Source organism: Callospermophilus lateralis, chromosome 15 (assembly GCF_048772815.1).
Source record: "Callospermophilus lateralis isolate mCalLat2 chromosome 15, mCalLat2.hap1, whole genome shotgun sequence".
Taxonomy (NCBI): Eukaryota; Metazoa; Chordata; class Mammalia; order Rodentia; family Sciuridae; genus Callospermophilus; species Callospermophilus lateralis.
This window is the reverse complement of record NC_135319.1, coordinates 39,999,017-40,025,384: the sequence shown is the minus strand read 5'-3', so window position 1 is coordinate 40,025,384 and position 26,368 is coordinate 39,999,017. Positions and strand designations below refer to the sequence as shown.

Genomic DNA, 26,368 nt, shown 5'->3' with positions numbered 1-26,368 from the left:
TGACATGGTTATTTTGAGACCTAACTTTAGTATCTGGATCTCAGAAAATAGAGAGTTAAATACCCATCAATCAAATTTAGAATTCACTGTTATCTAAGAAGAGAGGGGAAACATTTGGAGGAGGGAATATGGTTAGTAGTTCGCTACTCGGAGAAAGACAAGTAAGAAAATGCTAGAAAGTGTTTTGCATTTAATTATTGCACCTCACTAAAACCCTGAAAAGTAGGAATTATATTCCCATTTTGTAGGAGAATGAAGGTGAATTATTCTTTTCAAAATTTCCTGCTATTGGAGGAGTTTTGCATTGAGATACTAACCCCAAAGCTCATATAATTTCCTTTATAAAAATGAGATCAACTTCCTGCCTTGGAGTTGCTCCACATTCACTCTCCTTCACCTATTGTAGGCTCATGTGAGTCTAGGAATGTGCATTATCTATTTTTCCAATCTCTTCCAAGATCAGGTACCCATATCCTATGACTATAAAGCATAGACACTCACACAAATATCTGTGTCCATATTTTAGAAGAGAGGTCAGGGATTCTTTTTATCTGGCCAATTTGGATTTGACTGTTTCAGAATGGGGAAGATACTCTATTGTGTACCAGGGCTTTGTCACTTCCTATTGACTGACATCTGGTCTACTCATACTTCCTTTTGCAATAAATATCTGAGTTTGTAGTATTAGCTTTCATATTACACCTTTATCAGGGATTTCAACATCACTGAATTAAATTAAAAATGGAAACAAGTTTTTTTAAACAATCTGGGAAAAGCAACCATTAGGCTATCATTACTAAAATTTAAAATGTTTCTTTTATCAAAAGTAGATCAAATTGTTCAAGATGTTACTTCTTAATTTCATTTTTCCTCTATTTCTGATTGATAATTTTGAGTATTCTAAATGATCTTATGGACCACACTAGTTTCTAGTCTTATAGTTTTGACTTCAGGATTTATTTATTTTTAAATCAATCTTATTCTGAAATTGAAATAAAGAATGTGTTTCAGATCTCTAAGTTTTATTAAGTATGACAATTATTTGTCAGAAAAATATGCCTGAATTATATATTTTCTGTTGTATAACCACAGAAGGGCAGAGATAAAGGAAGGTTTTTGGCAATCTTTGGAAGCATATGATGAAGCTACTGATAGCAAATAGAAATCATGTTGGATGGAAAGAGTGTTGAGACAGGAGCCAATCTTGGATTCTGTCCATAGCTGGGCCATTAAATGAGAAAGCAATTAGAGTGTTTGGGTAAAGGAAGCATTATAGCTATTCAGTAAATGTTGACTTTCTTAAAAACAATCACTACTGCCAACTTTTTATTAATCTGTGTGTGCCTTTGGACAAGTGTCCTTTTCCTCTTTTGGCAACAAAGCATAATATGTTTTGTATCTCCTCATAGGATCTTTAGTGAAAAAATTTCTGGAACTAAGCTGAACAGAATAAAAAGCATAAGGAATTATTAACTAGGAAGTTGTATCAATATCTCTAAACTTGCATCCTACTTGGACTAAATTATGCTATTTGCTCTGTAAGATGCACCAGAATGTGCAGAAAAGACATTGTCTACTTCACAAGCAAGTCACAAAATCTTACATAGAATGCAATTGTTAGGATAACATTATTTATTGACATTTGATTAGGTATTAAAATTCAGTTTAACTCTTATAGTTGTTAATACATCTATACTTTAGAGGACAAATTTCTGACATGGATATATGAATTTTGTTACATTAAAAGATAAAGCATACATATGGAAGGGAATCATGAGGTATAGCAATTGGGTCTTGCTGAAGTAATTAATTTTTCTGTTTACTCCTTTTACTTTTTAAAGTCATAAAACAGGTAGCTGCAGAGAGAATTTCAGGTTTTGGGTATAAGTCCTAGGCAAACTATAGACAGATGTATATTGTACTTGTTTTGAATAGATAGAAAATGGACATGACATAGTTTGAACTCATACACACACAAGCACATACATATTTTCTTGACTGACATAGTAGTCTGCATTAAAATTAGGTAATAAGGTTTTGATAGGTGATTTCTTTGATTTGTTAATATTCATGGAATTATCCAAGGTATGTGTTAATGGACCAGAACACATATACATACCTTACAGGAAAGCTTGATTCTATTATTGTATAGTTTCTCAATTTCCTATTTGAATTTGAAGAATTCTTTTATTTTTCCCTTTGTTGAGTTTGTCCTATTAATATGAAATTTTAACTGGTAAAGAAAGAATAGAAAGCAGTAAAGGTCTCTCTGCTCCTTAATGATGTCTTGATTATAAAATCTTGCATTTTCCCCTAATTTTTTCCTTCAAAACTTTATTTATAGTCTGTTCTTGTTTCACTATCTTATATCCCTCTGCTCAGTTAAGGTTAAAAATATCAATTCCTAATTTATGTTGGAGAAAATAATTAAAATCAGTATCAAGAAAATAATTAAAATCAGCAAGCATTTGCACTATTTTGTTTTCTGATAGAACATGAATCTTCCTAGTGACCAGTAAAGCAGTTAGCATGTAGCATCCCAGCAGAGAGCAGACTAGAAATAGAAACCAAGAAAAATGGAATCCAGATAGCCAAGTATAAATAGGTTTTCCTGTTGCATGTTTCTTAATCTTAAGAAAACAAAACTGCTCTTTATAGGTTCTCTTTTCCTTCCCTATTAGAGTGGCTTTGTCAGCTTCAGAAACCTCATTTAAATACCTGGAAGGGAAACTTGATAATTTGCATATAGTTCTGCTTTGCTGAGCAGAGTACTGCTGAGCTATTTCACATGGGCAGGGTTGAAGCTTAGTAAGAAAGTTTTCTTTGATTCTCTAAAATGCAGGCTTGTCCAAGGGCACAAGCAAACAAGTCACAAAATCTTATATAGAATGCAAATGTTAGGATAAGAATATTTATTGACATTTGATTAGGTATTAAAATTCATGGAATCAAATGCTATGAAATTTTTTTAGTTTTGCTCTTTCTGATGGCCAGATTTCCCTTATTTTCATTTTACAAATTTTCAGATTTTTCTTTTTCTTACTTTTTAAGACAAGCTCTGGAAGAAGATAGAAGATGGACTGCATACCCAATTTTCACATCCTCCCTTAAAAATAGTAAATGTGACAGAAGGGCAGGTCCACATGTAGTTTATAAGATTGTCATTTGTCAAGAGAAGGTACACACCATGGTTATTTGATTGACTCTACTAGTATTTTTGTTTTCTTTGATTATATGTAAACTATTAATGAATAGTTTATTGAAGATTATTATACATTCAGAAAAGTGTACAGCTAAAAGTTTCATGGCTCAATGAAATTTTCAAAACTAAACACACCTATGTAACAAGCATTCAGAATGAGAAACAGAAAATTACCAGAATCCAAATGATTCTTTATTCTTTTCTAGTCTTTAATTACTCCTTAAGAATAGAATTGGATATAACTTTCCTATGTTTATATATGAATACACTACAGTGAATCTTCACATGATGTACAACCACAAAAATGGGATCTTAATTTGAATAAGTCAGGCTCCATGTATGTATAATATGTCAAAATACATTCCACTGTCATGTAGTTCTAAAAAGAATAACCACTATTCTTTTTTTAAATTAGAACATTATAGTTATATATAGTAGTTGGATTCATACTGACAAAATCATACATGCAAAATATTTGGTTTCAGTTCATGATTTCCCCTTTTTTCCTCCTATCCTCCTGCCCTTCTGTTCTCCTTCCTCTACTCTGCTAGACTTCCTTTTGCTTATCTATCTATTTATTTTTGATTGGATCTTTTCACTTATACATAAAAGTGAAATTCCCTGTGATATATTTATATATGCACATGAGTTTCTAATAATTCATTCCATATTGTTCCACTTCCATCCCTTCACTACCTCTCAATCTTCTTCTTCTATATTACTGATCTTCCCTATTTCTTTATAAAATCCTATCTTCCCTCTTCCTTTCATTTATTTTAGTGTAGTGTAGCTTCCACATATAAGAGAAAAAATTTGACCTTTGTGTTTCTGAGTCTGCCTTATTTCCCTTAGGATGATGTTCTCCATTTCTATCCAATTACCAGCAAATAACATGATTTCAGTCCAGTTTATGACTAAGTAGAACCCCTTTGTGTACATTTATCACAATTTCTTAATCCATTCATCTATTGGCAGGGTTGATTGCATAATTTAACTATTGTGAAGTGTGCTTCAATAAAAACTGAGGTGGCTGTATCACTATACCATACTGATTTTAGATCTTTCAGAAAATACCAAGGAGTAGGATAGCTGGGTCATATGGTGGTTCCATCTCTAGCTTTTTTTTTTTTGGAGGAATCTCCATACTGCTTTTCTAGAGTGCTTGTACCAGTCTGCAATCCCACTTTCAATGTATAAGGGTAACTTTTCCTCCACAACTTTACCAACATTTACTATTATTCATATTTTTGATTATTGCCATTCTTACTGGAGTGAGATGAAATCTTTTTTTTTAAAGAGAGAGATAGAGAGAGAGAATTTTTTAATATTTATTTTTCAGTTTTCGGCGGACACAACATCTTTGTTTGTATGTGGTGCTGAGGATCCAACCTGGGCCGCATGCATGCCAGGCGAGCACGCTACCGCTTGAGCCACATCCCCAGCCCGAGTGAGATGAAATCTTAATGTAGTTTTGATTTACATTTCCCTGATTGCTAGAGATGTTGAACATTTTTTTCTCATATATTTATTGGCCATTTGAATTTCTTCTTTTGAGAAGTTCTGTTTGTTTCTTTTGCCCATTTATGTGTGGGGGGGCTGATGTTAAAGTTTTTTTCAGTTCTTTGCATATTTTGGATATTAATTTCTTGTAGGAGGTTGGCTGGCCGAGATTTTCTCCCATTCTTTAGGCTCTCTCTTCATGCTCTTAATTTATTTCCTTTGCTGTGCAGAAGCTTTTTAGTTCAGTGGCATCCTACTTATTGATTCTTGGTTTTATTTCTAGTGCTTTGGGGGCCTTGTTAAAGATGTCTGTGCCAGCACTCATGATGGAGTGTTGACCCTATGTTTTCTTCTAGCAGTTCAATGTTTCTGGACTAATTCCTAAGTCTTTCATTCATTTTGATTTTACTTTTGTGCAGGATGAGAGATAGAGGTCTAGTTTCATTTTTCTACATATATTTTTATGAAATATTTTTTACCCCATCCTTTTTCCTTTAGCCTGTGTCTTTGCCTCTTGTAAACAGAACATAGTTGGATCTTGTCTTTTGATCCATTCTCCTAATCTAGTCTTTTAATTAGGGAGTTGAGATCATTAACATTCAGGGTTAGTATGTGTTTAGGTTTTCCTGCCATTTTGATTTTTAAAAATATTTAATACTGCCTTGATTATCATTTAGTAGATTTTTCTTCTATTGATCTTCCTCTGTGTGACTTTTGGGGGTTGTTTTGGGGTTTCTCTGTGTGTACTTTGTCTTTGAGTATTCTTTGTAGTTCTGGCTTGGTGGTCATGGATCAGTTTTGCTATGGAAAGTTTTTATTTTTTCCCTCTAATTTGAAACTGAGCTTTGTATAGCAGCCCTGGCTGGCATTTTTTTTTTCTTTTAGAGTTTGGAATATTTTTTTTCTATGTGCTCCTTGATTTTAGGATCTGATTTGAAAAATCAGCTAGTAGTGAGCTTTATTGGTTTGCCTCTAAATATGACCTGATATTTGTCTCTTGCAGTTTTTAATATTCTTTCTTTATTTATATGCTAGGTATTTTGATTGTTTTTTTTCTTGGAGAAATTCTCTTTTGATCACGTTTGTTTGGGGTCCTGTATGCATCCTGTATTGGGTATCTAATTAAAAACATTTTTTTGCAGTTGTAGATTGACATAATGCCTTTATTTTATTTGTTTATTTTTTATGTGGTGCTGAGGATTGAACCTAGGGCCTCATGCATGCTCAGCAAGTGCCACTGAGCTACAGCCCCAGCCCAGATATCTAATTTTGATATGCAAAATTTTCTGAAACTATCTTGTTGAAAATGTGCTTACTACCTTTATATTGTATCTCCATGTTCTTTTCTATTCCAGTGATTCTCAGGTTTGGTCCTTTAATGTTGTCCCAGAATTCAATCATTTTCCCCTTTTACTGCATTCTGTGTACTCAAGTTCATATATCTTGTCTTTAAGGCCTGAAGCACTATTATTTTATTAAGTCTAGTATGGTAGTGAAGTTTCTAGTGAATTTTTAATTTGATTGTGTCTTTCTAGGAATTCTGATTGGTTTCCTTTCAATATTTCTATTTCTTTAAGTGGTCTTTCATCTCTTCTATTTGCTCTATAATTCATTCCTTAGACCTTCTTTTAGTTCATTGAACATTTTAATAATCAGTTTTTTTTAACCTTTCTCTGGAATTTTGTCCACTTGCATATTTGTGGGATCCTTTGTTGGGGGATTCTCAATTTTGTTTTCCTATTTCCTCATGTTTTCAGTGGTCTTGGATTTGTGCATGAATTGAAATAGATTCCCCTTCCTCCTTTTTTGTACATTTTTTGGTATGTAATTATCTTATTTGTTCTGAAACTTCTCTTTGTTTTTGATGCATGAGTAGATATCAAGGGATGAACCTGAGATTCCTCTCTGATTGTTCCTCCTCAGGTTCTGGTTGTTGGTTTGGGGGTTTTTGTCTCCTAAATTCTTTGAGGTAGAGTAAAATACTCAGGTGGGGCTAAAACTTTTGTGGGGGGTGAGATTCATTGTTGCTTGTAGTATTTCTTGGCAGCAGAATCTCTAACTGCCATCTTGAAGCGTCACAAACTCTTTTTAACTTCTCTTAGAGGAAGAGGAGAGCCAGGAATAACATTAATGTCAGCTGCAGATGGAAGGCCTTAAAATAAATGCCTGGTATCTATTTTGACTACTATAATGCTAATTACCACCTATATAGGAATGGTGGTGTTAGTGTTTAACAATATCAGTGTCAATAAAAAACCATGAACTTGATCAGGTATTTGAGAGCAGGTGTTTACTGTGTTCTCCACTATATTAATAATCACTACAAATTTAATGGAGTAGGAATTATATAAACTATGTAATTTTGTACTATTTATTGGGATTATAGTTTCTTAAGTAACATAAAATGGAATAAGAAGGCAAGAGAAAGTTTGAAATGTTTGGAAAAATTATCAGAGGCAGGAGATAGGTAGCAGGTGTCAGCTATAAAGAAGAAGCAATAAAAAATTAACTGAAAATCATGAAAAGAAGACAGAGCAGATGGGAAGAGGAAATGTTGGCTCTTGCCCGGGGGAAGAGAGTAAAGAAGGTAAGATAGGAGGGTCCAGAACCTAGGTATGAACAAACCAGCATGTATCAGATCAAACAATTTGAACTCTCATGTAATTGTACTACATCTCAGCCTAATCAAGGATAAATAATGAACACACACACACACACACACACACACACACACACACTCACAAAAGCATGCCTAATAAAAATTTAAGAATAATACAGTATGATGATTTTATGTTTGAAAATTTGAAAAAATGTTAAAATTTTAAAAAGTAAAAAAAAAATGAGTATGGGGAATAACAGAAAAAGATACAAAGCGAAAACATAAAAAGAAAATGAGAGAGGACTTGTTTCCACTTTGGTGATCAAATCTGTTTGCAGGGATGAATTTTGATTCTTTACATTTATTTTTGGTTCTTTGTTTTTACCATTATATTTATATTCTTCACCTAGCTGCTGGCCAGGCATACTAGCTCTGGACTTCCAAGCTCCTAGTATTAAGTGGGATAGATGGGGGAGTGCTGATGAATTGTGTAATCCTGTAGCTATGATAATGCAAAGTTCTGCATTGGAGTTACCAGGTGAGGTTTGGACTTTAGTGGGTTTTGGAACTCTGTTGGTGGGTATTTGATATTTGGATTATCCTCCTATTGACGTGGAGCTGCCAATCTCTGCTGGACTTCTTTCGGGTAAACTCTACTTTCAGGGCATAGGAAGTAATCTTTCAAGGATTCACCTTCATTGCTGTGGATGTAAACTATCGATTATCCACCCTGGTGTGCAGCTGCCCTTGTGTGGCTACAGTGAGCATCTTCACAATAGCTCTTATGGGGCACCAGTAATTATGAGAATTTTCTCTCTTGGGATCCAGAAGCTAAATGGTCCAAGTAAAATTTTCTTTGTGCCTGTTTCAGCCTCTCTTGTTTCAGGCATATTCAGGGAATTTTTTTCATTGGAGGCTGAGTTCCTAAACCCATGCAGCTTGCACAGGAACAACTTTCAGAGTCCAGAAACATATTCCTTACCTGCCCGCCTATTCCACACCTACAGAGGGTCTTAGGTAATGTGCCTCCAGAACCTGCCTGTAGTGGGCTTTCTAGATTCACGTCCCTAGAAGGCTTTCTGCTCTGGCCCATTGGAGGACTTGTGGCCCGCGTGGAACCCTTTCACCCCCATGGACTGCTCTGGATTTGTTTTCATTGATAAGCTTTCCATGTCAACTCTGTCCATTAAAATGGGTCTTCCTCTGTAGACCATGTATTACCCCAGGTCAGTTTTTCTTTATTTTTAAATTTCTTTATCCACTGGCTATGCATCTCTTACGTAAAGCTCCCTGCTCCACTCTTCTCTGCGTCTCTAAGGAATTATTTCTCATGTCCAAGTTACCAACTTTCTGTAGTTCTATAATTTTTTTTCCTGTAGTTCAATATTAAGTTCCGGTGAGGTTCCTTTGTTACTCACATCCATGAAGAGGATTTTTCCTGCATTCAAAGTCTAGGGTTGGAGAACTACTGGGACTTGCTTCTTTTCTATAGTCCACCGTCTTTTCTCCCTGTGTAATCACTATTCTGATTTCTAACAACATAGATTAGTTTTCCCTGAGTCTGATCATTATATGGACGGAATCAAACAATATGTATTATTTTGTGTCTGATGTTTTTTGTTCCATATATCATATTGTTGCATGTAAGCTGAATTTTGTTTACCCTCATTATTTTGGGTTGATTCCATTTTAGAGGTAGTATGGAGATGGCTGCTATGAACATTTTTCAAATGTGTCTTTGGTGAACATATGAACACATTTCTATATATGTGTATCCTCTCCTAGAAGTGGAATAGCTTGGTAAAAAGGTGTGTTCAGCTTTGGTAGAAACTATCAATTTTCCAACATAGTTGCACCAATGGTTTTGCTAAAATTTAATGTGAAGATGGGTATAGTTTAAGTATCCTCTTCATAAATTTGATTTCTTGGAGTAATCATAGCTGAGGTCTCCATCACCATTATAAACTAAATTTCCTCTACTTATTTTTCAATTCATTAGTCCTTTTTGTTTCTTCAACAAAAGTGTAATAAATTTCTAATATATGCCATATGCTATTAGGCAATATGAGTTATAGTACTTGGATCTTGATCTAGTGTTTCTATGTTTAGGAAAAAAATTCTATTAACAAATTGTCAAGTTTATTCATAATTTATAAATGTTTATGTCATGTGTCCTTTAATATAAAACTCCATTTTAAGGTGATCAGATCCACATTTTAAAGTTTCCTTGATACAGAACTCATCTTTCTATGGGCTTCTTATGATAAAGATGATTATCCATAATAATACAGGTTCTAAACTCTGGTGTGCATTTTTTTAAAAACATTTTCAAACTTAATTTTTTTAAAAAAATATTCAGTACTTTCTGATGCCCTTTTTGGTAATTTAAGTATATGCAATGTTTGGCCTTTGGGGTTAGCACATAAAATTATTACGGTGACATCTTTGAATAACAATTTATGACTTCTAGGTTCCTCTCCTTGTAACACTCATCTGGGAAGAAGGACCTGTAACCTTCCTACTTAGCTTTGGCTCCCAAATGGGAGCTAATAATTCATATATGTCTATTCTAGGCTAGATTCTTCTCTGAATTCTAGAGTGTGTTTTCATTTTAGATCTTATGGTGGCATTTGAAATTTGGTAGGTGACAAAATGTGCTAAACCTTTGTCTTCCAAACACATTCTTTTTTTCTTTATTCCCATGTTGGTGTCTGCATCACTATCTATACAATTGGTGAAACCATTTTCTAAATACTTGTAAATACCATCTCTTCTCCCTCCCATCTAAGTATCCCAGTTTTAAAATTTTTACTTCCTCAATATTACCTGGATATAGTGTTCAGGCACACATTGTCCTTGGTCTCCCTGATTACAATGTCATAATTGTTAATCAATTCAAAAAGCTTTCACCAGGGAAATTTTTTGAAAATACATATTTAAACTTGTTGCTTTTAGTGTTCTTAGCATGGTATGTGAAATACCTCCTGCCTAACTTTCCAGCTGGATTTATCAGAATTCCTGCTCAGGTTTTCTGTACTTGTAGTAACACCTGTAGTGGCTGCATGCTTCTTTCATGCTTCAAGCATTTGCACATGCTATTGATTGACTGATTGATTGATTGATTGTTCTGCATTGTTCACAGTGATAAATTCTAATTCTCTAAGTTTCACTTTCTCTAAAATCCTGCCATTTACAACAACTTGGATTAACCTGGAGGACATTATGCTAAGTGAAATCACGTAGACATAGAAAGACATTGTGATCTCACTTCAAAGAAATTTAAGAGTTTAACTCCTAGAAACAGAATATTATGGTGGATGCAGTGGTGGGGAATGGGGGGAAATGGGGCGATATTAGTCAAAGGATATAAACTTATAGTTTTAAGATGAGTAAATTCTGGATATCTAATTACAGCATGGTGATGATGCCTAATAATATTGTATTTATTACTTGATATTTACAAGGAACAGATCTTAAATGTCTTTACAATGCCCACATGATAACTCTATATTGATGGATGTATTGATTAACTTGACTGTGTTAACCATTTTACACTGTATATCAAAGCATCATGCTGTGCACTTTAAATATATGCAATTTTATTTATCAGTTGAACCTTGAAAAACTGGAAAAAGATTCTTTTGACAAATTTTCTTTAATCCCCTCAAAATTGGGGATTAAAATCCCCTCTATTTTATAACTTTATTTTAATTTTCATATGAATTTATTTGTCTCACCTTATTCTCTATGAGTTCTTTATCTTTGCATTCTCAACACATAATGCATTTTCTGAAGCATTTGTTGAATGAATGGTTGAATTAGCTTATAACTTAGAGCCCTCCATTTTTATGTTATGTGATCTTTAAAATCCCTAAATATATTTGTTCTCTTGCCAGGGTTAAAACTAATATGTTACTTCTCTACCCAATTGCACAGATTTGTAAGGTCTTGTTTTTTAATCCCATCTGTGAGCTTCTTCATCAGCTGGAAGCATTAATGTCTCCTTAACTTGGAAATCTCAAGTGAGCTTTTTCTTCTGGAGCACTTAAAAAAAGATATCAAATAAGTGTCAGTCCTGGAGGAATTAGATTCTGTATACTTCTACATCCAGTGAAATCCCTAATTGGTCTTGTTGTTTAATTCTTATTTTGATTTCATTTACAATCTTAGAATATAGACAACCTATGAACCTTTGAACCCCTGGTAACCTCAGTTAAAACAACCACAAACATTACCACAACAACTTTTGTTTAGGAGAATGATAGTTATTAGTTTTCCTTTTATCTGTCTGTTTACTACTTTAAATTTGTTATGTTTGATATCCTTTGGGAGAAATGTTCTCACCTCAATTTCTCTTACCTAAACTATTCACCTTTCCTTTCTTTCCTCTATCCACTGTCATAGTATATTTCTGCTATGTTCATGGATCCTGTCCTTTCTTGAAGGCTTCATAGGCTTGCTCTTTGGGGTATTCGTGCTCATTAAGGATTCTACAGTTGCTTGGGCAGAGATGGCAAAGTATGAGGTCAAAAGCCAGAATATATTTATACTTTTTAAATTCCAAAGTCTCTATAGTATTAAAGTTACTGCAACTTATAGTAAATATGCATAGCCACTGTCAGAGCAAAGGAAATAATTTTTAACCTTAACCTTCTTTGTAATAATTTGCATTCACCTTTTTTCACCCTTCACTTACCTAAATTCTGACACTGCCAATCTAAATAAAGAAGTACAAATGTGCAAATTACTTCAGAGGAAATAATATATTATATTATAAATACAGAGAATCTTCCTCAATTCTTTGTTGTTATTCCTTTGAGAAGCTATGCATCCTTTGTAAACATTAAACTCTTTATCCTCTATGTCACAATGGGATGAATGTAAGTGGTGCTATAAAATTGCGGGGGATATAAAAATCACCAAGATCATCACAGAACAAAAACATATGCTAAATTTGATAAATTGAGGAATTAAATAATTCCATACTCTATAATTATTTACTGTTTTCTACATATATTCCATTTCTGATGTGCTGTATCCTAAGTCTTGTGAGAGAGTTGGCAGAAGTGTCATTATTTCCATTTTTACAAATGAAAGAGCAGACATCTGAAGTATGGATGACTTACCCTGCTCATAGCCCTAATAATGGAGCTGAAACTAGAATCCAGACCAAAAATAAGGGGGGAAATTTTAGCAAGACAAGAAAATCACAAAATGTCTTTTCTTGGATAATTAGTGAGTATGAACAGTGAGTTGACAGCTACTTCTAACTGTCCTCCCTACATCTTGTAAAGAGGTTAATCTCCCCAAAGCCTGCCTAAAGTAGCAGACAGTCTTTATTTTCAAAAGAGAAAGAACTAAAAATATAGTAGCACAAGCCATTTATTAACCTCAGGCAGCATTATCCCGAGGTGGCAGAATCTTGTGAAAAAAAGCATAGGGGTATATGGAATTGCCATCAAAAGATTTACTTAAAAGATCTAAATTCTTTTACCAGTCTACTTTCACTAAATACCAACTTAGTTAAAACAGGGCTAGTAATGCTAGCCTAACTTTCTCAAGGCGTGTCATGGTAGTCAATAAGATAATGTGTACAAGCATTTTATAAGCTAAACGATATAGAATCAAGTCATCATTCTTATATAGCAAGTAAAGAAATTGTTCCACACAGGAAAGAGTATAGTACAGTTGACAAGATTAGGGATAGGGAGTCACACTGATACAATAAATGTCACCATCTAACTCTGCCACTTGGTTAAAGAAATTAGTCTCTTGAAACCTCAGTTTTCTCATCTTTAAAATAAAATAATAATCACTTTTATCCTGAGTTTTTATGAAGATTATATAAGATGTTATCTATGCATTGCATAAACTACTATAAATGTACCTTAAACTAGCTTTATTTAAATAAAAAATTTGACAATAATTTTAGATTTACAGAAAAGTTACATAGCTAGTACAGACAGTTCCTATCTACCTTTCTTAACATTTGTTACAAAAAATACATATTGATGTATTACTATCAATTATTAATAGATTATATTTAAATTTTCCCAGATTTTCATGAAAGTCTTATTTCTGGTTTAGGATCTAGTCCACAGTACCACCTTGAATTTATTTGTCATATCCTTTGAGAAGTGTCTTCTAGTCTATAACAGTCTAGCAGTCTCCTTGTTTTTCATAATCTTGGTGGTTTTGAGGAATACTGCACCTGTATCATGTAGGATATTCCCCTATGTGGTTTTGTTTTTTGTTTTTCTCATGACTGGATGGAGCTTGTGGTTTTCTAGAGAGAAAAGCACAGAAATGATATCCTCTTCTTTGCCAGATGTATTAAGTAGACCATGATATCCATGTGATGTCATTGAAGATGCCAATTTTTAACACTTCATTAAGGTAGTGCTAGTCAGGTTTTTTCCACTGTATCTTTGATCAGCTATCACTTAGCTAGGACTTTCTTTTGCCTCTATTCTCTGTTTGTAAGGCTCTTTATTTAGATTTCTGTAAATTGTCATCTCCACATAAATATCTTTGTTGACTGCTGGATTAAAACAGCTTTCCTCTCTCAAGTCAATCTCTTTGACATTTCATTTTTTTGTAATTTCATTACCTGAAATTGTCTTGTGTATTTGTTTACCTAGTTTATTGTTTATTGAAAGGTCTCCTTCCCACATACAGGAACATAAGCCTTGTCTGAACAATACCCTTTCATATTGTTCACATTTATAAACTCAGAGTCTAACAAAGGGGCTAACATATATTAAATGCTCAGAAACTATCTTGAATAACTATCAAAGAAAGAAGGATTCAGGATAAATTTGTTAGTATTTCTGAAAAACAGCAGAAACATAGCTGAATGGTAAGATGTTTTATTTAGTGTTTTTAACTCACTTAATTTTTAAAAAATTATATGCAATTATCCAACATTTATGGAAAGAAGAATTAGCACCCTTATAATTCAAGTTGTCTTATAATACACTTATGTGAATGCCAGAGTATTTTAGTGACTTATGAAGATGTGGCTGACATATTGAGATCTACTCAGATTTTATACATCTGCACCATTGTGACTTTTACTTGTGCACTGTCACATTTCGTATTATAGCACTTCAGAATTTGAAGGAATGTAGAAATAATTGATAACTTTAATGAACTCAGGGCTGACTATTTAGTGTCTGTTATCTTTTTGTGTATACTGACAGAAAGGTAACGCTTCTGTGTGTAAGTCTTTTACACATAATGCATTGTAAAAAAATTACCTTTACATTTTCTTTTTTTAATTTCCCTTCTCAGGACTTAAAATCTCCAAATCAGAGGGATGAAATTGCAGGGGCACGAGCCACACTGAAGGAGAACTCCCCACTCTTGCATTCCATTTGTTCAGCTTGTTTGGAACATTCTGATGTTGCTTCCCTCAAAGCCAGTAAGGATACAGTTTGTGAAGAAATTCAGAATGCCCTCAATGTAATTTCAAATGCTTCCCAAGGCATCCAGAATATGCCGGCCCCATCGGAACCACAAGCAGCAACCCTGGGAAGTGCACTCGATGAGCTGGAGGTATGTTGAGAGAGAGGTAAAGTGTGATTTGATGTCATTGTACAAAAATACAGAGAAATGGGCTTTCAGGTCCATTTGCTAGAGTCTAAAGTATGATAAAATAAAAGTCTAGTTATCAGTCTCTGTGAACTTCTTGTGTCTTTCAGTGAATTGATTAATAGGAAAGTATTCTATCAGTAGATTCTGATTTCTTTAAATTTCTGCCAAAGAAGCCAATGAATTTGAATTGTTTATTGGATTGAAGTGATGACTTTATTTATATAGATCAACTTCCAAAATGTAGGATTTATTATCTTTACAAATATTTGTTATTGGAACTGCTCTATGTGCTTGGGGTATATCTAATCCCTGACATTTTACAAGGGCTTACATTTTAGCCAGGGCCTATAGAAAAAAAATAAACATTAATAACTAAATTATATCATATGTTACATTGAAAAACTCTGATATTGTCAAAGGTTTGATATAGACTAGGAAATGGGGCAGATATAGAACTATAGCAAAGTGTTGAAGACATGTCCTCTTTGTTTAAGTGACAGCATAGAAGCCAGGGTACCTGGGTGGAAACAGCAAGGGACAAGTGTAGAGGCTTAGGGTAGATAGTCAATGGGAATAGGTTATGGAGGGCTCTGTAGGCTGTTTCTCTGAGTTAAATGGAAATCTACTATAAGGTTTTAACATAAAGATACTTAAAAAGACTATGTTGGTTGCACATAGAGCACAGACTGAAGAAGAGTAAGCCAGAGAAGCTGAAAAACCATGTAGGAGGCTATGAAGTAATCCAGGTTTCACCCTTACACTTTCATGTACCTCCTCATTCCACTTCACATTTTAATTTGGCAATGTCAGAGGACATCAAGGCTAAATTTTGTGAGTAGAGTCAAATGAATTTTGACAGATGGGTGTGGGACATGAGAAAAAAGGAGTCATGGGTGATGTTTCTAGCTGGGTTCTTCAGAATCACACACTGAATGGAGTTTGGGATACAAGGTGTTATTGGGAATTCACATATGGGAAGGGAAGAAGGAAGGGACAGGTCTGAGCAGAGTGTACTTAAGAGCCAGATGTACAAAGGCTGAGTCAATCAGCAGTGAATTCTTGAGAGAGGATTGCCCTCCAGAGTACCTTATTAAGCAGAAGTGGACAAGCCTTTATGCCTCTTTCAGTTACTGGATATAGGTCACCTGCCCTGGGAAGTGTGTGAGCTCTGAAGGTAAGAGGATAGCCCTGTACACCTGAGAACAGTCCTGTCCATAGCTGGACAGCATGTTTCATTTGGAAGGGGTATATAGACAGCATATCTCTTGACAACAGATAATTTTGAGGGTTGGTTTGTTTGTCTTTCTTACTTGAGCAGTTATATAAATGAAGTTTTTATCAACCATGATAGAGAAGACTATGGGTAAAGCTGGATATGGGAAGAAGACCAGAAACTTAATTTTGAATATTGAAGTTAAGAAATTTATCAGACTTTCAAGTATGATGTCAATTGGTAACCTCAGTCAGACATGTAGTTTCTTAATGGGACAGAATAATGTAGTGCTTAACAAGGGTAGAGATTCTAGAACCCTAATTCCTAAGTTCCTATCCCACTTTTGGCACTTCCTATCTTTGTAATCTTGGGAAATTTATTTATGTAACTCTCAGTTTTCTCATTTCTAAAGGGGAGATAGTAACAGGGCCTACATCATAATGTTTTTTGTCAGAATCACTGAATTAATAACAAAGGTACAAATGTTTAGAGCAATGCCTGACACATAATAAATGCTCAACAAATCTTAGTCTTTTGTATCATTCTTACAGATGACTAGATGTGGATTCTTTTATAATGAAGAAATTAATATAATTAAAATTACAAAAAATTTTACCTAGAATTTAAAAAGTAAACTAAACACAACATGTATAATGCATATATTATTCCTAACATTATTACTTTAATGATAAACTCATTAGAAAACTAATAAATTTAAATCTAGCTTGCTTTTCCTTTAATTACATCTTCACACAGGTGTCTTCGTGTCTAAAAATCAGTATTAAATTTCTAATTACTGGCATCCTTGTGAAAATTTATTGAATTTCTAGTTATTATTACCCATGTGAAAATTTTAAGAACTATTTGTCTAATAAGGTAGAAGATTAATTGTGACTCTCTAATAATACTTCATCATAATTATTTGTCCCATGTAATGAGCACTCAATAATCTTGTTCATTAGATGCATAGCTTTTTTTAAAATTTTCATATTGTTTATTTTTTAGATATACATGACAATATAATATATTTTGACATATTTTACATACATAGAGTATAACTTATTCTAATTAGGATCCCAATCTTGTGCTTGAACATGATATGGAGTTACATTGGTTAGGTATTCATACATGAACATAGAAAAGTTATGTCTAATTCATTCTAATGTCTTCCTATTAGCATCTCCCTTCCTTCTTTTCATTCCCCCTTTGTCTAATCCAATGGAATTCTATTCTTCCCCCCACTCTCCTTATTGTGTGTTAGTATCCACATATCAGAGAGAACATTTGGCCTTGTTTTTGGGGATTGGATTATTTCACTTAGCATGATAGTCCCCAGTGTCTTTTCCTTCAGTAAGAGTGAATACTCCATTTTTTTATGCCAGAGATACTAGTGGATATCACCTAGATACTCACAGAGTATTGGGCCCTCAATAAATTAAATGTATAACATTTTTTGATTGTTAAAAATTTGACATGAATTATTCACCTAAATATTATAGTGTCCCTATACGTTAAATATTCATTTTATAGAAAATAATATGGAGCCATAACTCATGTAACTTGTTCTAGTTAGAAAGCTAGTGAATAGTAGTATGTGAGTCTAGTCTATTTTCAGAAGAATTTCTAATTCTATCCTATATTGCCTTCTCATAGACTTGATGTACTTATACTAGTCAGCTTTTCCTTGCTGTAACTAAAATACCTACAACTTAGAGAAGGAAAAGTTTTTGGGGGCTCACAGTTTTAGAGGTTTAGTTCATAGGCAGGGATCTCAATGGCTGTGGGACCAATATGAGGCAGAACATGGTGATGGAAGTTTCTGGCAGAGGAATGCTACTGCATTCATGGTATCTAGGAAGTGGAGGACCTGGAGGAAAGGCATGTAGGGAGGATGCACCCTTTCAGGGCATGTCCCCAGTGACCTACTGCTTCCAGCCATGGCCACATGCCTGTAGTTATCAATCACTTAGAATACTCAAATTAGGATGGACTGATTAGGTTATAGTTCTCATAATCTAATAATTTGGTCTCTGACTATTCCTTCATTATCACAGGAGATTTGAGGGGACAACTCATATCCAAACCACAGCATGCTTAATCAAATTTCAGCATAATATATGATAAGGTTCTTAAGTTTATATGAACCATCAGAAAAATTATAAATATAACCAAGTCCAAAAGATGGAATAACTTTTTGGTGGGTAAGACTTTATCTATGGATCATTTACAAAATGTGGCATTTATACACAATGGAATATTACTCAGCACTAAAAAATAACAAGATCATGGCTGTTGCAGGGAAATGGATGGCATTAGAGCAGATTATGCTAAGTGAAGTTAGCCAATCCCTAAAAAAAAAATACCGAATGTCTTCTCTGATATAAGGGGGGTGACTCAAAATGGGATAGGGAGAAAGAGCATGAGAAGAAGATTATCACTAAATAGGGAATAGAGGTGGGAGGGAAAAGGAGGGAGAAGGGGAATTGCACAGAATATGGAAGGAGACCCTCATCGTTCTACAGAATACATGTATGATGTTGTGAGGAGAAAAAAAAAAGAAGTGTGTTACATTAGATTGGGTAGAGAGATGTGAAGGGAGGGGAGGGGAGGGGGAATAGGAAGGGCAGCAGAATAAAATAGACATTATTATTACTGTATGTATATAGGTGGCTGTATGACCAATGTGATTCTGCAACCTATACAATCATAAAAATGAGAAATTATACCCCATTTGATTCAAATGTATGAATTGTCAAGATCATTATACTATCATGTGTAACTAATAAAAAAAGTATTAACAGTCCTTATTTGGGAGGTTTTAGGTATTGTGAGGTGAAATTTTTCAGAGTAGATGAATAGAATTGTATAATTCATTTCCACAGTCTAAACATAATTGCATCAGGGGATGCTCCCATAAGGGATTTTATTTATCCCAGATATTGTACTTTATATTCTTAGGATTATAGAAGAAGACAGAAGATTTCCAAATTGTTCATCCTTCTGAGGCATCTTGTATTTCTCATACTAGTTGAAAGTGACTGCTACAGGCAAGAAATAGCAGGGGTTGGAAACTGGGAGAGAGAGTGTCTGTAGCTTTGATGAAAATGAACATAAATGTGAGAATGATGTCTTTTTCTTAAGAAAGGTCCTCTGAATGGCTGACTCACTTTTGAATAAGGTAAGCAGAAATCCTGAAGATATATTCCTGTGGCCAATATTGTCCTTACAACCTTTGACATCAATTCTAGTCAGAGAAAAGGATGCATAAACTAATATGAAATTCCCAAGTTTTATTTATATATATATATAATTTTTTTAAAATTTTTATTGTTGGTTGTTCAAAACCTTACATAGTTCTTGATATATCATATTTCACACTTTGATTCAAGTGGGTTAGGAACTCCCATTTTTACACCGTATACAGATTGCAGAATCACATCAGTTACGCATCCATTGATTTACATATTGCCATACTAGTGTCTGTTGTATTCTGCTGCCTTTCCTATCCTGTACTATCCCCCCTCCCCCCTCCCCTCCCCTCTTCTCTCTCTACTCCCTCTACTGTAATTCATTTCTCCCCCTTGTATTTTTTCCCCTTTCCCCTCACTTCCTCTTGTATGTAATTTTGTATACCCCTGAGGATCTACTTCTATTTCCATGCAATTTTCCTTCTCTCTCCCTTTCCCTCCAACCTCTCATCCCTGTTTAATGTTAATCTTCTTCTCATGCTCTTCGTCCCTACTCTGTTCTTAGTGACTCTCCTTATATCAAAGAAGACATTTGGCATTTATTTTTAAGGGATTGGCTAGCTTCACTTAGTATAATATGCTCTAATATCATCCATTTCCCTGCAAATTCTATGATTTTGTCATTTTTTAATGCAGAGTAATACTCCATTGTGTATAAATGCCACATTTTTTTTATCCATTTGTCTATTGAAGGGCATCTAGGTTGGTTCCACAGTCTTGCTATTGTGAATTGTGCTGCTATGAACATCGATGTAGCAGAGTCCCTGTAGTATGCTCTTTTTAGGTCTGTAGGGAATAGACCAAGAAGGGGAATAGCTGGGTCAAATGGTGGTTCCATTCCCAGCTTTCCAAGAAATCTCCATACTGCTTTCCAAATTGGCCGCACCAATTTGCAGTCCCACCAGCAATGTACAAGAGTACCCTTTTCCCCACATCCTTGCCAGCACTTGTTGTTGTTTGACTTCCTAATGGCTGCCAATCTTACTGGAGTGAAATGGTATCTTAGGGTGGTTTTGATTTGCATTTCTCTGACTGCTAGAGATGGTGAGCATTTTTTCATGTACTTGTTGATTGATTGTATGTCCTCCTCTGAGAAGTGTCTGTTCAGGTCCTTGGCCCATTTGTTGATTGGGCTATTTGTTATCTTATTGTCTAATTTTTTGAGTTCTTCGTATACTCTGGATATTAGGACTCTGTCTGAAGTGTGAGGAGTAAAAATTTGTTCCCAGGATGTAGGCTCCCTATTTACCTCTCTTATTGTTTCTTTTGCTGAGAAAAAACTTTTTAGTTTGAGTAAGTCCCATTTGTTGATTCTAGTTATTAACTCTTGTGCTATGGGTGTCTTATTGAGGAATTTGGAGCCCGACCCCACAGTATGTAGATCGTAGCCAACTTTTTCTTCTATCAGGCGCCGTGTCTCCGATTTGATATTAAGCTCCTTGATCCATTTTGAGTTAACTTTCGTGCATGGCGAGAGAAAGGGATTCAGTTTCATTTTGTTGCATATGGATTTCCAATTTTCCCAGTACCATTTGTTGAAGATGCTATCCTTCCTTCATTGCATGCTTTTAGCCCCTTTACCAAATATAAGATAGTTGTAGTTTTGTGGATTGGTTTCTGTGTCCTCTATTCTGTACCATTGGTCCACCCGCCTGTTTTGGTACCAGTACCATGCTGTTTTTGTTACTATTGCTCTGTAGTATAGTTTGAAGTCTGGTATCGCTATACCGCCTGATTCACACTTCCTGCTTAGAGTTGTTTTTGCTATTCTGGGTCTTTTATTTTTCCATATGAATTTCATGATTGCTTTCTCTATTTCTACAAGAAATGCCATTGGGATTTTGATTGGCATTGCATTAAACCTGTAGAGAACTTTTGGTAATATCGCCATTTTGATGATGTTAGTTCTGCCTATCCATGAACAGGGTATATTTTTCCATCTTCTAAGATCTTCTTCTATTTCTCTCTTTAGGGTTCTGTAGTTTTCATTGTATAAGTCTTTCACCTCTTTTGTTAGGTTGATTCCCAAGTATTTTATTTTTTTTGAGGATATTGTGAATGGAGTGGTTGTCCTCATTTCCATTTCAGAGGATTTGTCGCTGATATACAGGAATGCCTTTGATTTATGCATGTTGATTTTATATCCTGCCACTTTGCTGAATTCATTTACTAGCTCTAATAGTTTCTTTGTAGACCCTTTTGGGTCTGCTAGGTATAGAATCATGTCAACTGCAAATAGTGATAATTTGAGTTCTTCTTTTCCTATTTTTATGCCTTTAATTTCTTTCATCTGTCTAATTGCTCTGGCCAGTGTTTTGAGAACTATGTTGAACAGAAGTGGTGAGAGAGGGCATCCCTGTCTTGTTCCAGATTTTAGAGGGAATGCCTTCAATTTTTCTCCATTCAGAATGATGCTAGCCTGAGGCTTAGCATAGATTGCTTTTATAATATTGAGGTATGTTCCTGTTATCCCTAGTTTTTCTAGAGTTTTGAACATAAAGAGATGCTGTACTTTGTTGAACTCTTTTTCTGCATCTATCGAGATGATCATATGGTTCTATTTTTAAGTCTATTGATGTGGTGAATAATATCAATAAGATATCAATAAGATTTCTGTATATTGAACCAGCCTTGCATCCCAGGGATGAATCCTACCTGATCAGGGTGCACAATTTTTTTGATATGTTTTTGTATCTGATTCGACAGAATTTTATTGAGGATTTTTGCATCTAGGCTCATTAGAGATATTGGTCTGTAGTTTTCTTTCTTTGAAGTGTCTTTGTCTGTTTTAGGAATCAGGGTGATGTTGGCCTCGTAGAATGAATTTGGAAGTTCTCCCTCTTTTTCTATTTCCTGAAATAGCTTGAAAAGTATTGGTATTAGTTCCTCTTTAAAGGTTTTGTAAAACTCTGCTTTATACCCATCCGGTCCTGGGCTTTTCTTAGTTGGTAGTCTTTTGATGGTTTCTTCTATTTCCTCAATTGATAGTGGTCTGTTTAGGTTGTCTATATCCTCCTGACTCAATCTGGGCAGATCATATGACTTAAGAAATTTATCGATGCCTTCACTATCTTCTATTTTATTGGAGTATAAGGATTCAAAATAATTTCTGATTATCTTCTGTATTTCTGAAGTGTCTGTTGTGATATTGCCTTTTTCATCCCGTATGCTAGTAATTTGAGTTCTCTCTCTTCTTCTCTTTGTTAGCATGGCTAAGGGTCTGTCGATTTTTTTTTTATTTTTTTCAAAGAACCAACTTTTAGTTTTGTCAATTTTTTCAATTGTTACTTTGGTTTCAATTTTATTAATTTCAGCTCTGATTTTAATTATTTCTTGCCTTCTACTTCTTTTGCTGTTGTTTTGGTCTTCTTTTTCTAGGATTTTGAGATGAATTATGAGATCATTTATTTGTTGGTTTTTTCTTTTTTTAAGGAATGAACTCCAAGCCATGAATTTTCCTCTTAGAACTGCTTTCAATGTGTCCCATAGATTCCGATATGTTGTGTCTGTGTTTTCATTTATCTCTAAGAATTTTTTAATTTCCTCCTTGATATCTTCTATAACTCATTCATCATTCAGTAACCTATTGTTCATTCTCTAAGTGATGCATGATTTTTCCTTACTTCTTTTATCATTGATTTTCAGTTTCATTCCATTATGATTAGACAAGATGCATGGTATTATCTCTACTCCTTTATATTGTCTAAGAGTTGCCCTGTGACATAATATATGATCTATTTTTGAGAAGGATCCATGTGCTGCTGAGAAAAAAGTGTAACTGCTTAATGTTAGGTGGTATATTATATATATGTCAATTAAGTCTAGGTTATTAATTGTGTTATTGAGTTCTATATTTTCTTTATTCAACTTTTGTTTGGAAGATCTGTCCAGTGGTGAGAGAGGTGTTTTGAAGTCCCCCATGATTATTGTATGGTGGTCTGTTGGACTCTTGAACTTGAGAAGAGTTTGTTTGATGAACATAGCTGCACCATTGTTTGGGGCATATATATTTATGATTGTTATGTCTTGTTGGTGTATGGTTCCCTGGAGCAGTATGTAGTGTCCCTCTTTATCCCTTTTTATTAACTTTGACTTGAAATCTATTTTATTTGATATGAGTATGGACACTCCTGCTTGTTTCCGAAGTCCATATGAGTGATATGATTTTTTTCAACCTTTCACCTTCAGTCTATGTATGTCTCTTCCTATCAAATGCATCTCCTGAAGGCAGCTTATTGTTGGGTCTTGTTTTGAGATCCATTCTACTAGCCTGTGTCTCTTAATTGGTGAGTTTAAGCCACTATCATTTAGGGTAATTATTGAGATATGGGTTGTTCTTCCCGCCATATTTGTTTATTTATGTTGCTAAACATGGTTTGTTTTCCTCTTTGATTATTTTTCCCCTCTTTCTGTACTACCTCCTGCTGTTGGTTTTCATTGATATTTTCCATTTCCTCTTCCTGTAATATTTTGCCGAGGATGTTTTGAAGAGATGGTTTTCTAGCTGCAAATTCTTTTAACTTTTGTTTATCGTGGAAGGTTTTAATTTCATCTTCCATCCTGAAGCTTAATTTCGGTGGATACACGATTCTTGGTTGGAACCCATTTTCTTTCAGTGTTTGAAATATGTTATTCCAGGATCTTCTAGCTTTCTGAGTCTGTGTTGAAAGATCAGCTGTTATCCTGATTGGTTTACCCCTAAATGTAATCTGCTTCCTTTCTCCTGAAGCTTTTAAAATTTTCTCTCCTTATTCTGTATGTTGGGCATCTTCATTATAATGTGTCTAGGTGTGGTCTCTTTTGATTTTGCACATTCGGCGTCCTGTAGGCTTCTAGGATTTGGGATTCTGTCTCATTCTTCAAGTCTGGGAAGTTTTCTTGTATTATTTCATTGAACAGATTGCTCATTTTTTTGGTTTGGACCTCTATACCTTCCTGTATCCCAATGACTCTTAAGTTTGGTCTCTTTATGTTATCCCATATTTCTTGGATGTTCTGCTTATGGTTTCTTAACACTCTTGCTGAGCTGTCTATGTTCTTTTCAAGTTGAAATACTTTGTCTTCATTGTCTGATGTTCTATCTTCTAAGTGTTCTACTCTGCTGGTAGTATTCTCAACTGAGTTTTTAAGTTGGTTTATTGCTTCTTGCATTTCTAGGATTTCTGTTTGTTTGTTTTTTATAACCTCTATCTCCCTGTATAGTTGATCTTTTGCTTCTTGGATTTGTTTATGTAATTCATTGTCGAAGTGATCTTTCATTGTCTGATTTTGCTGTCTAATGTCTTCCTTGAGACTCCAGATCATCTGAAGCATGTGTATCCTGAATTCTTTATCTGACATTCCATCTGCTGCAGCTATTACCTCTTCTAAAGTTGAGTCGAACTGCATTGCTTGTGGTCCTTTCTTTCCTTGTCTTTTCATACTGCTCGCGTTTCTTTCTGCTTGGTGAAAGTGTTGTGTTATTGAATTTTCCCCCTATATATTTATGTTGCTCTTGTATAGTTGAAAAGTCTCCTTTGCAGGGGCGGGCGGCGGCTCTGCTCCTCCTCCAATTCGGTTGATCTGTCTACCACACTGACGGGCCGCTGGGCCTGTTCTGCCGGCCGGTCACAGGTCTGCCTACCTTGCAGGCACAGGCGGCGGCTCTGCTCTGCCCTTACTTCAATTGGGGTGATGTGTCTACCATGCCAGCGGGTCGCTGGGCCTGTTCCGGGTGCAGGAGGCGGCTCTGCTCTGCCCCTACTCCAATTGGGGTAACGTGACTACCACGCTGGCGGGCCGCTGGGTCTGTTCCGGGCGCGGGCGGGGGCTCTGCTCTACCCCTACTCCATTTGGGGTGACGTGTCTATCCTGCTGGCATGCCGCTGGGCCTGTTCCGCCAGTCAGTCACAGGTCTGCCTACCTTGCGGTTGTGGGCGGTGGCTCTGCTCTGTCCCTACTCCAATTGGGGTGACGTGTCTACCATGCCGGCAGGCCGCTGGGCCTGTTTCACCGGTCGGTTGCAGGTCTGCCCTATATATTTTTTATATCCGAGTTACAATAGCTGCAAACACTGTCTGAACTAGATACTACCACAGAATTTATTGAACATTCAACCATTTTTAATGATTTTATAAATTAAATAGTTATACTTTTCATTATTTACAGGAAGCTATATTGGTAAAAATATCTAAAATAACCTTTCCTCTATTCTGCTCATACAAATGTAATACTATGAAATAAATTGATGTGGTATATACTCATATAGTCTGTTGGGAACAAGTCTCACTAAGTGTTTATAGTGTGGAAATGTATCAGAGTGCTTACTCAACAACTACCAAGCTGAAGCTTTGGTTAAATCTTTCATTCTGGCCCATGGCTGATTGTGGGTATGAAATCTGAGATTTACTGGTGAAGAAAATAGAAGTTGAACTAGATTACTGTGCAGGCTAAAACAATTGATTTATTTGAAAGGCCAGTGTGAATTATTGGATGTTTCTTCTGAATGTGTGACTGAATGAGAGTTGAAAAGTGTCAAATTATAGATTAATAGAGTTTTGAAAATGTCATTAAGTAAGGAACTTTGCCAGTGAAAATTGCTTTGAAAACTCCCCAGTCCATTAAACCATATTTTCTCCTGTGCAGAGAGAAAAGCAGGCATTGTAATCATGGTACATAAGAATTATTTATATCCTTATTCTATTAATATGATAATAACAAGTGATATGTGTGTAGTATTTTCTCATTTTCAAAGACATATTGTATTATTTTCTTATTTTTAAATTTTCATTGATGTATCATTATTCATCACTCTTCATTCACTGTTGTTATATCCCTAGCACCTAGAATAACAAACGTTAAATAGGAAGTGTTAAGTAAATATCAATGATGTAAATAATGGTTAGAAGAATACTACTTGTAATATTGTGATATTGAAATGAAGTCATTTGTCTCTTATTTCTACTTCCCCCCCTCTTTCTCCTACTAGAAGTGTATATACTTGGTGTATAAGGCTCTATTTTATTTAACTT

At 34.9% G+C, this 26,368-nt stretch overlaps 1 protein-coding gene across 1 annotated transcript in view; it reads left to right on the top strand.

The window, feature by feature from the left end:
• The window catches only part of Ctnna3 (catenin alpha 3), a 1,643,966-nt gene that overhangs the window by 374,896 nt on the left and 1,242,702 nt on the right, over positions 1–26,368 (top strand). Inside the window, exon 6 of the mRNA XM_076834267.1 lies at positions 14,595–14,858. Within this exon, the coding sequence (XP_076690382.1) occupies positions 14,595–14,858 (264 nt within the window). The remainder of the gene's footprint in view (positions 1–14,594; positions 14,859–26,368) is intronic.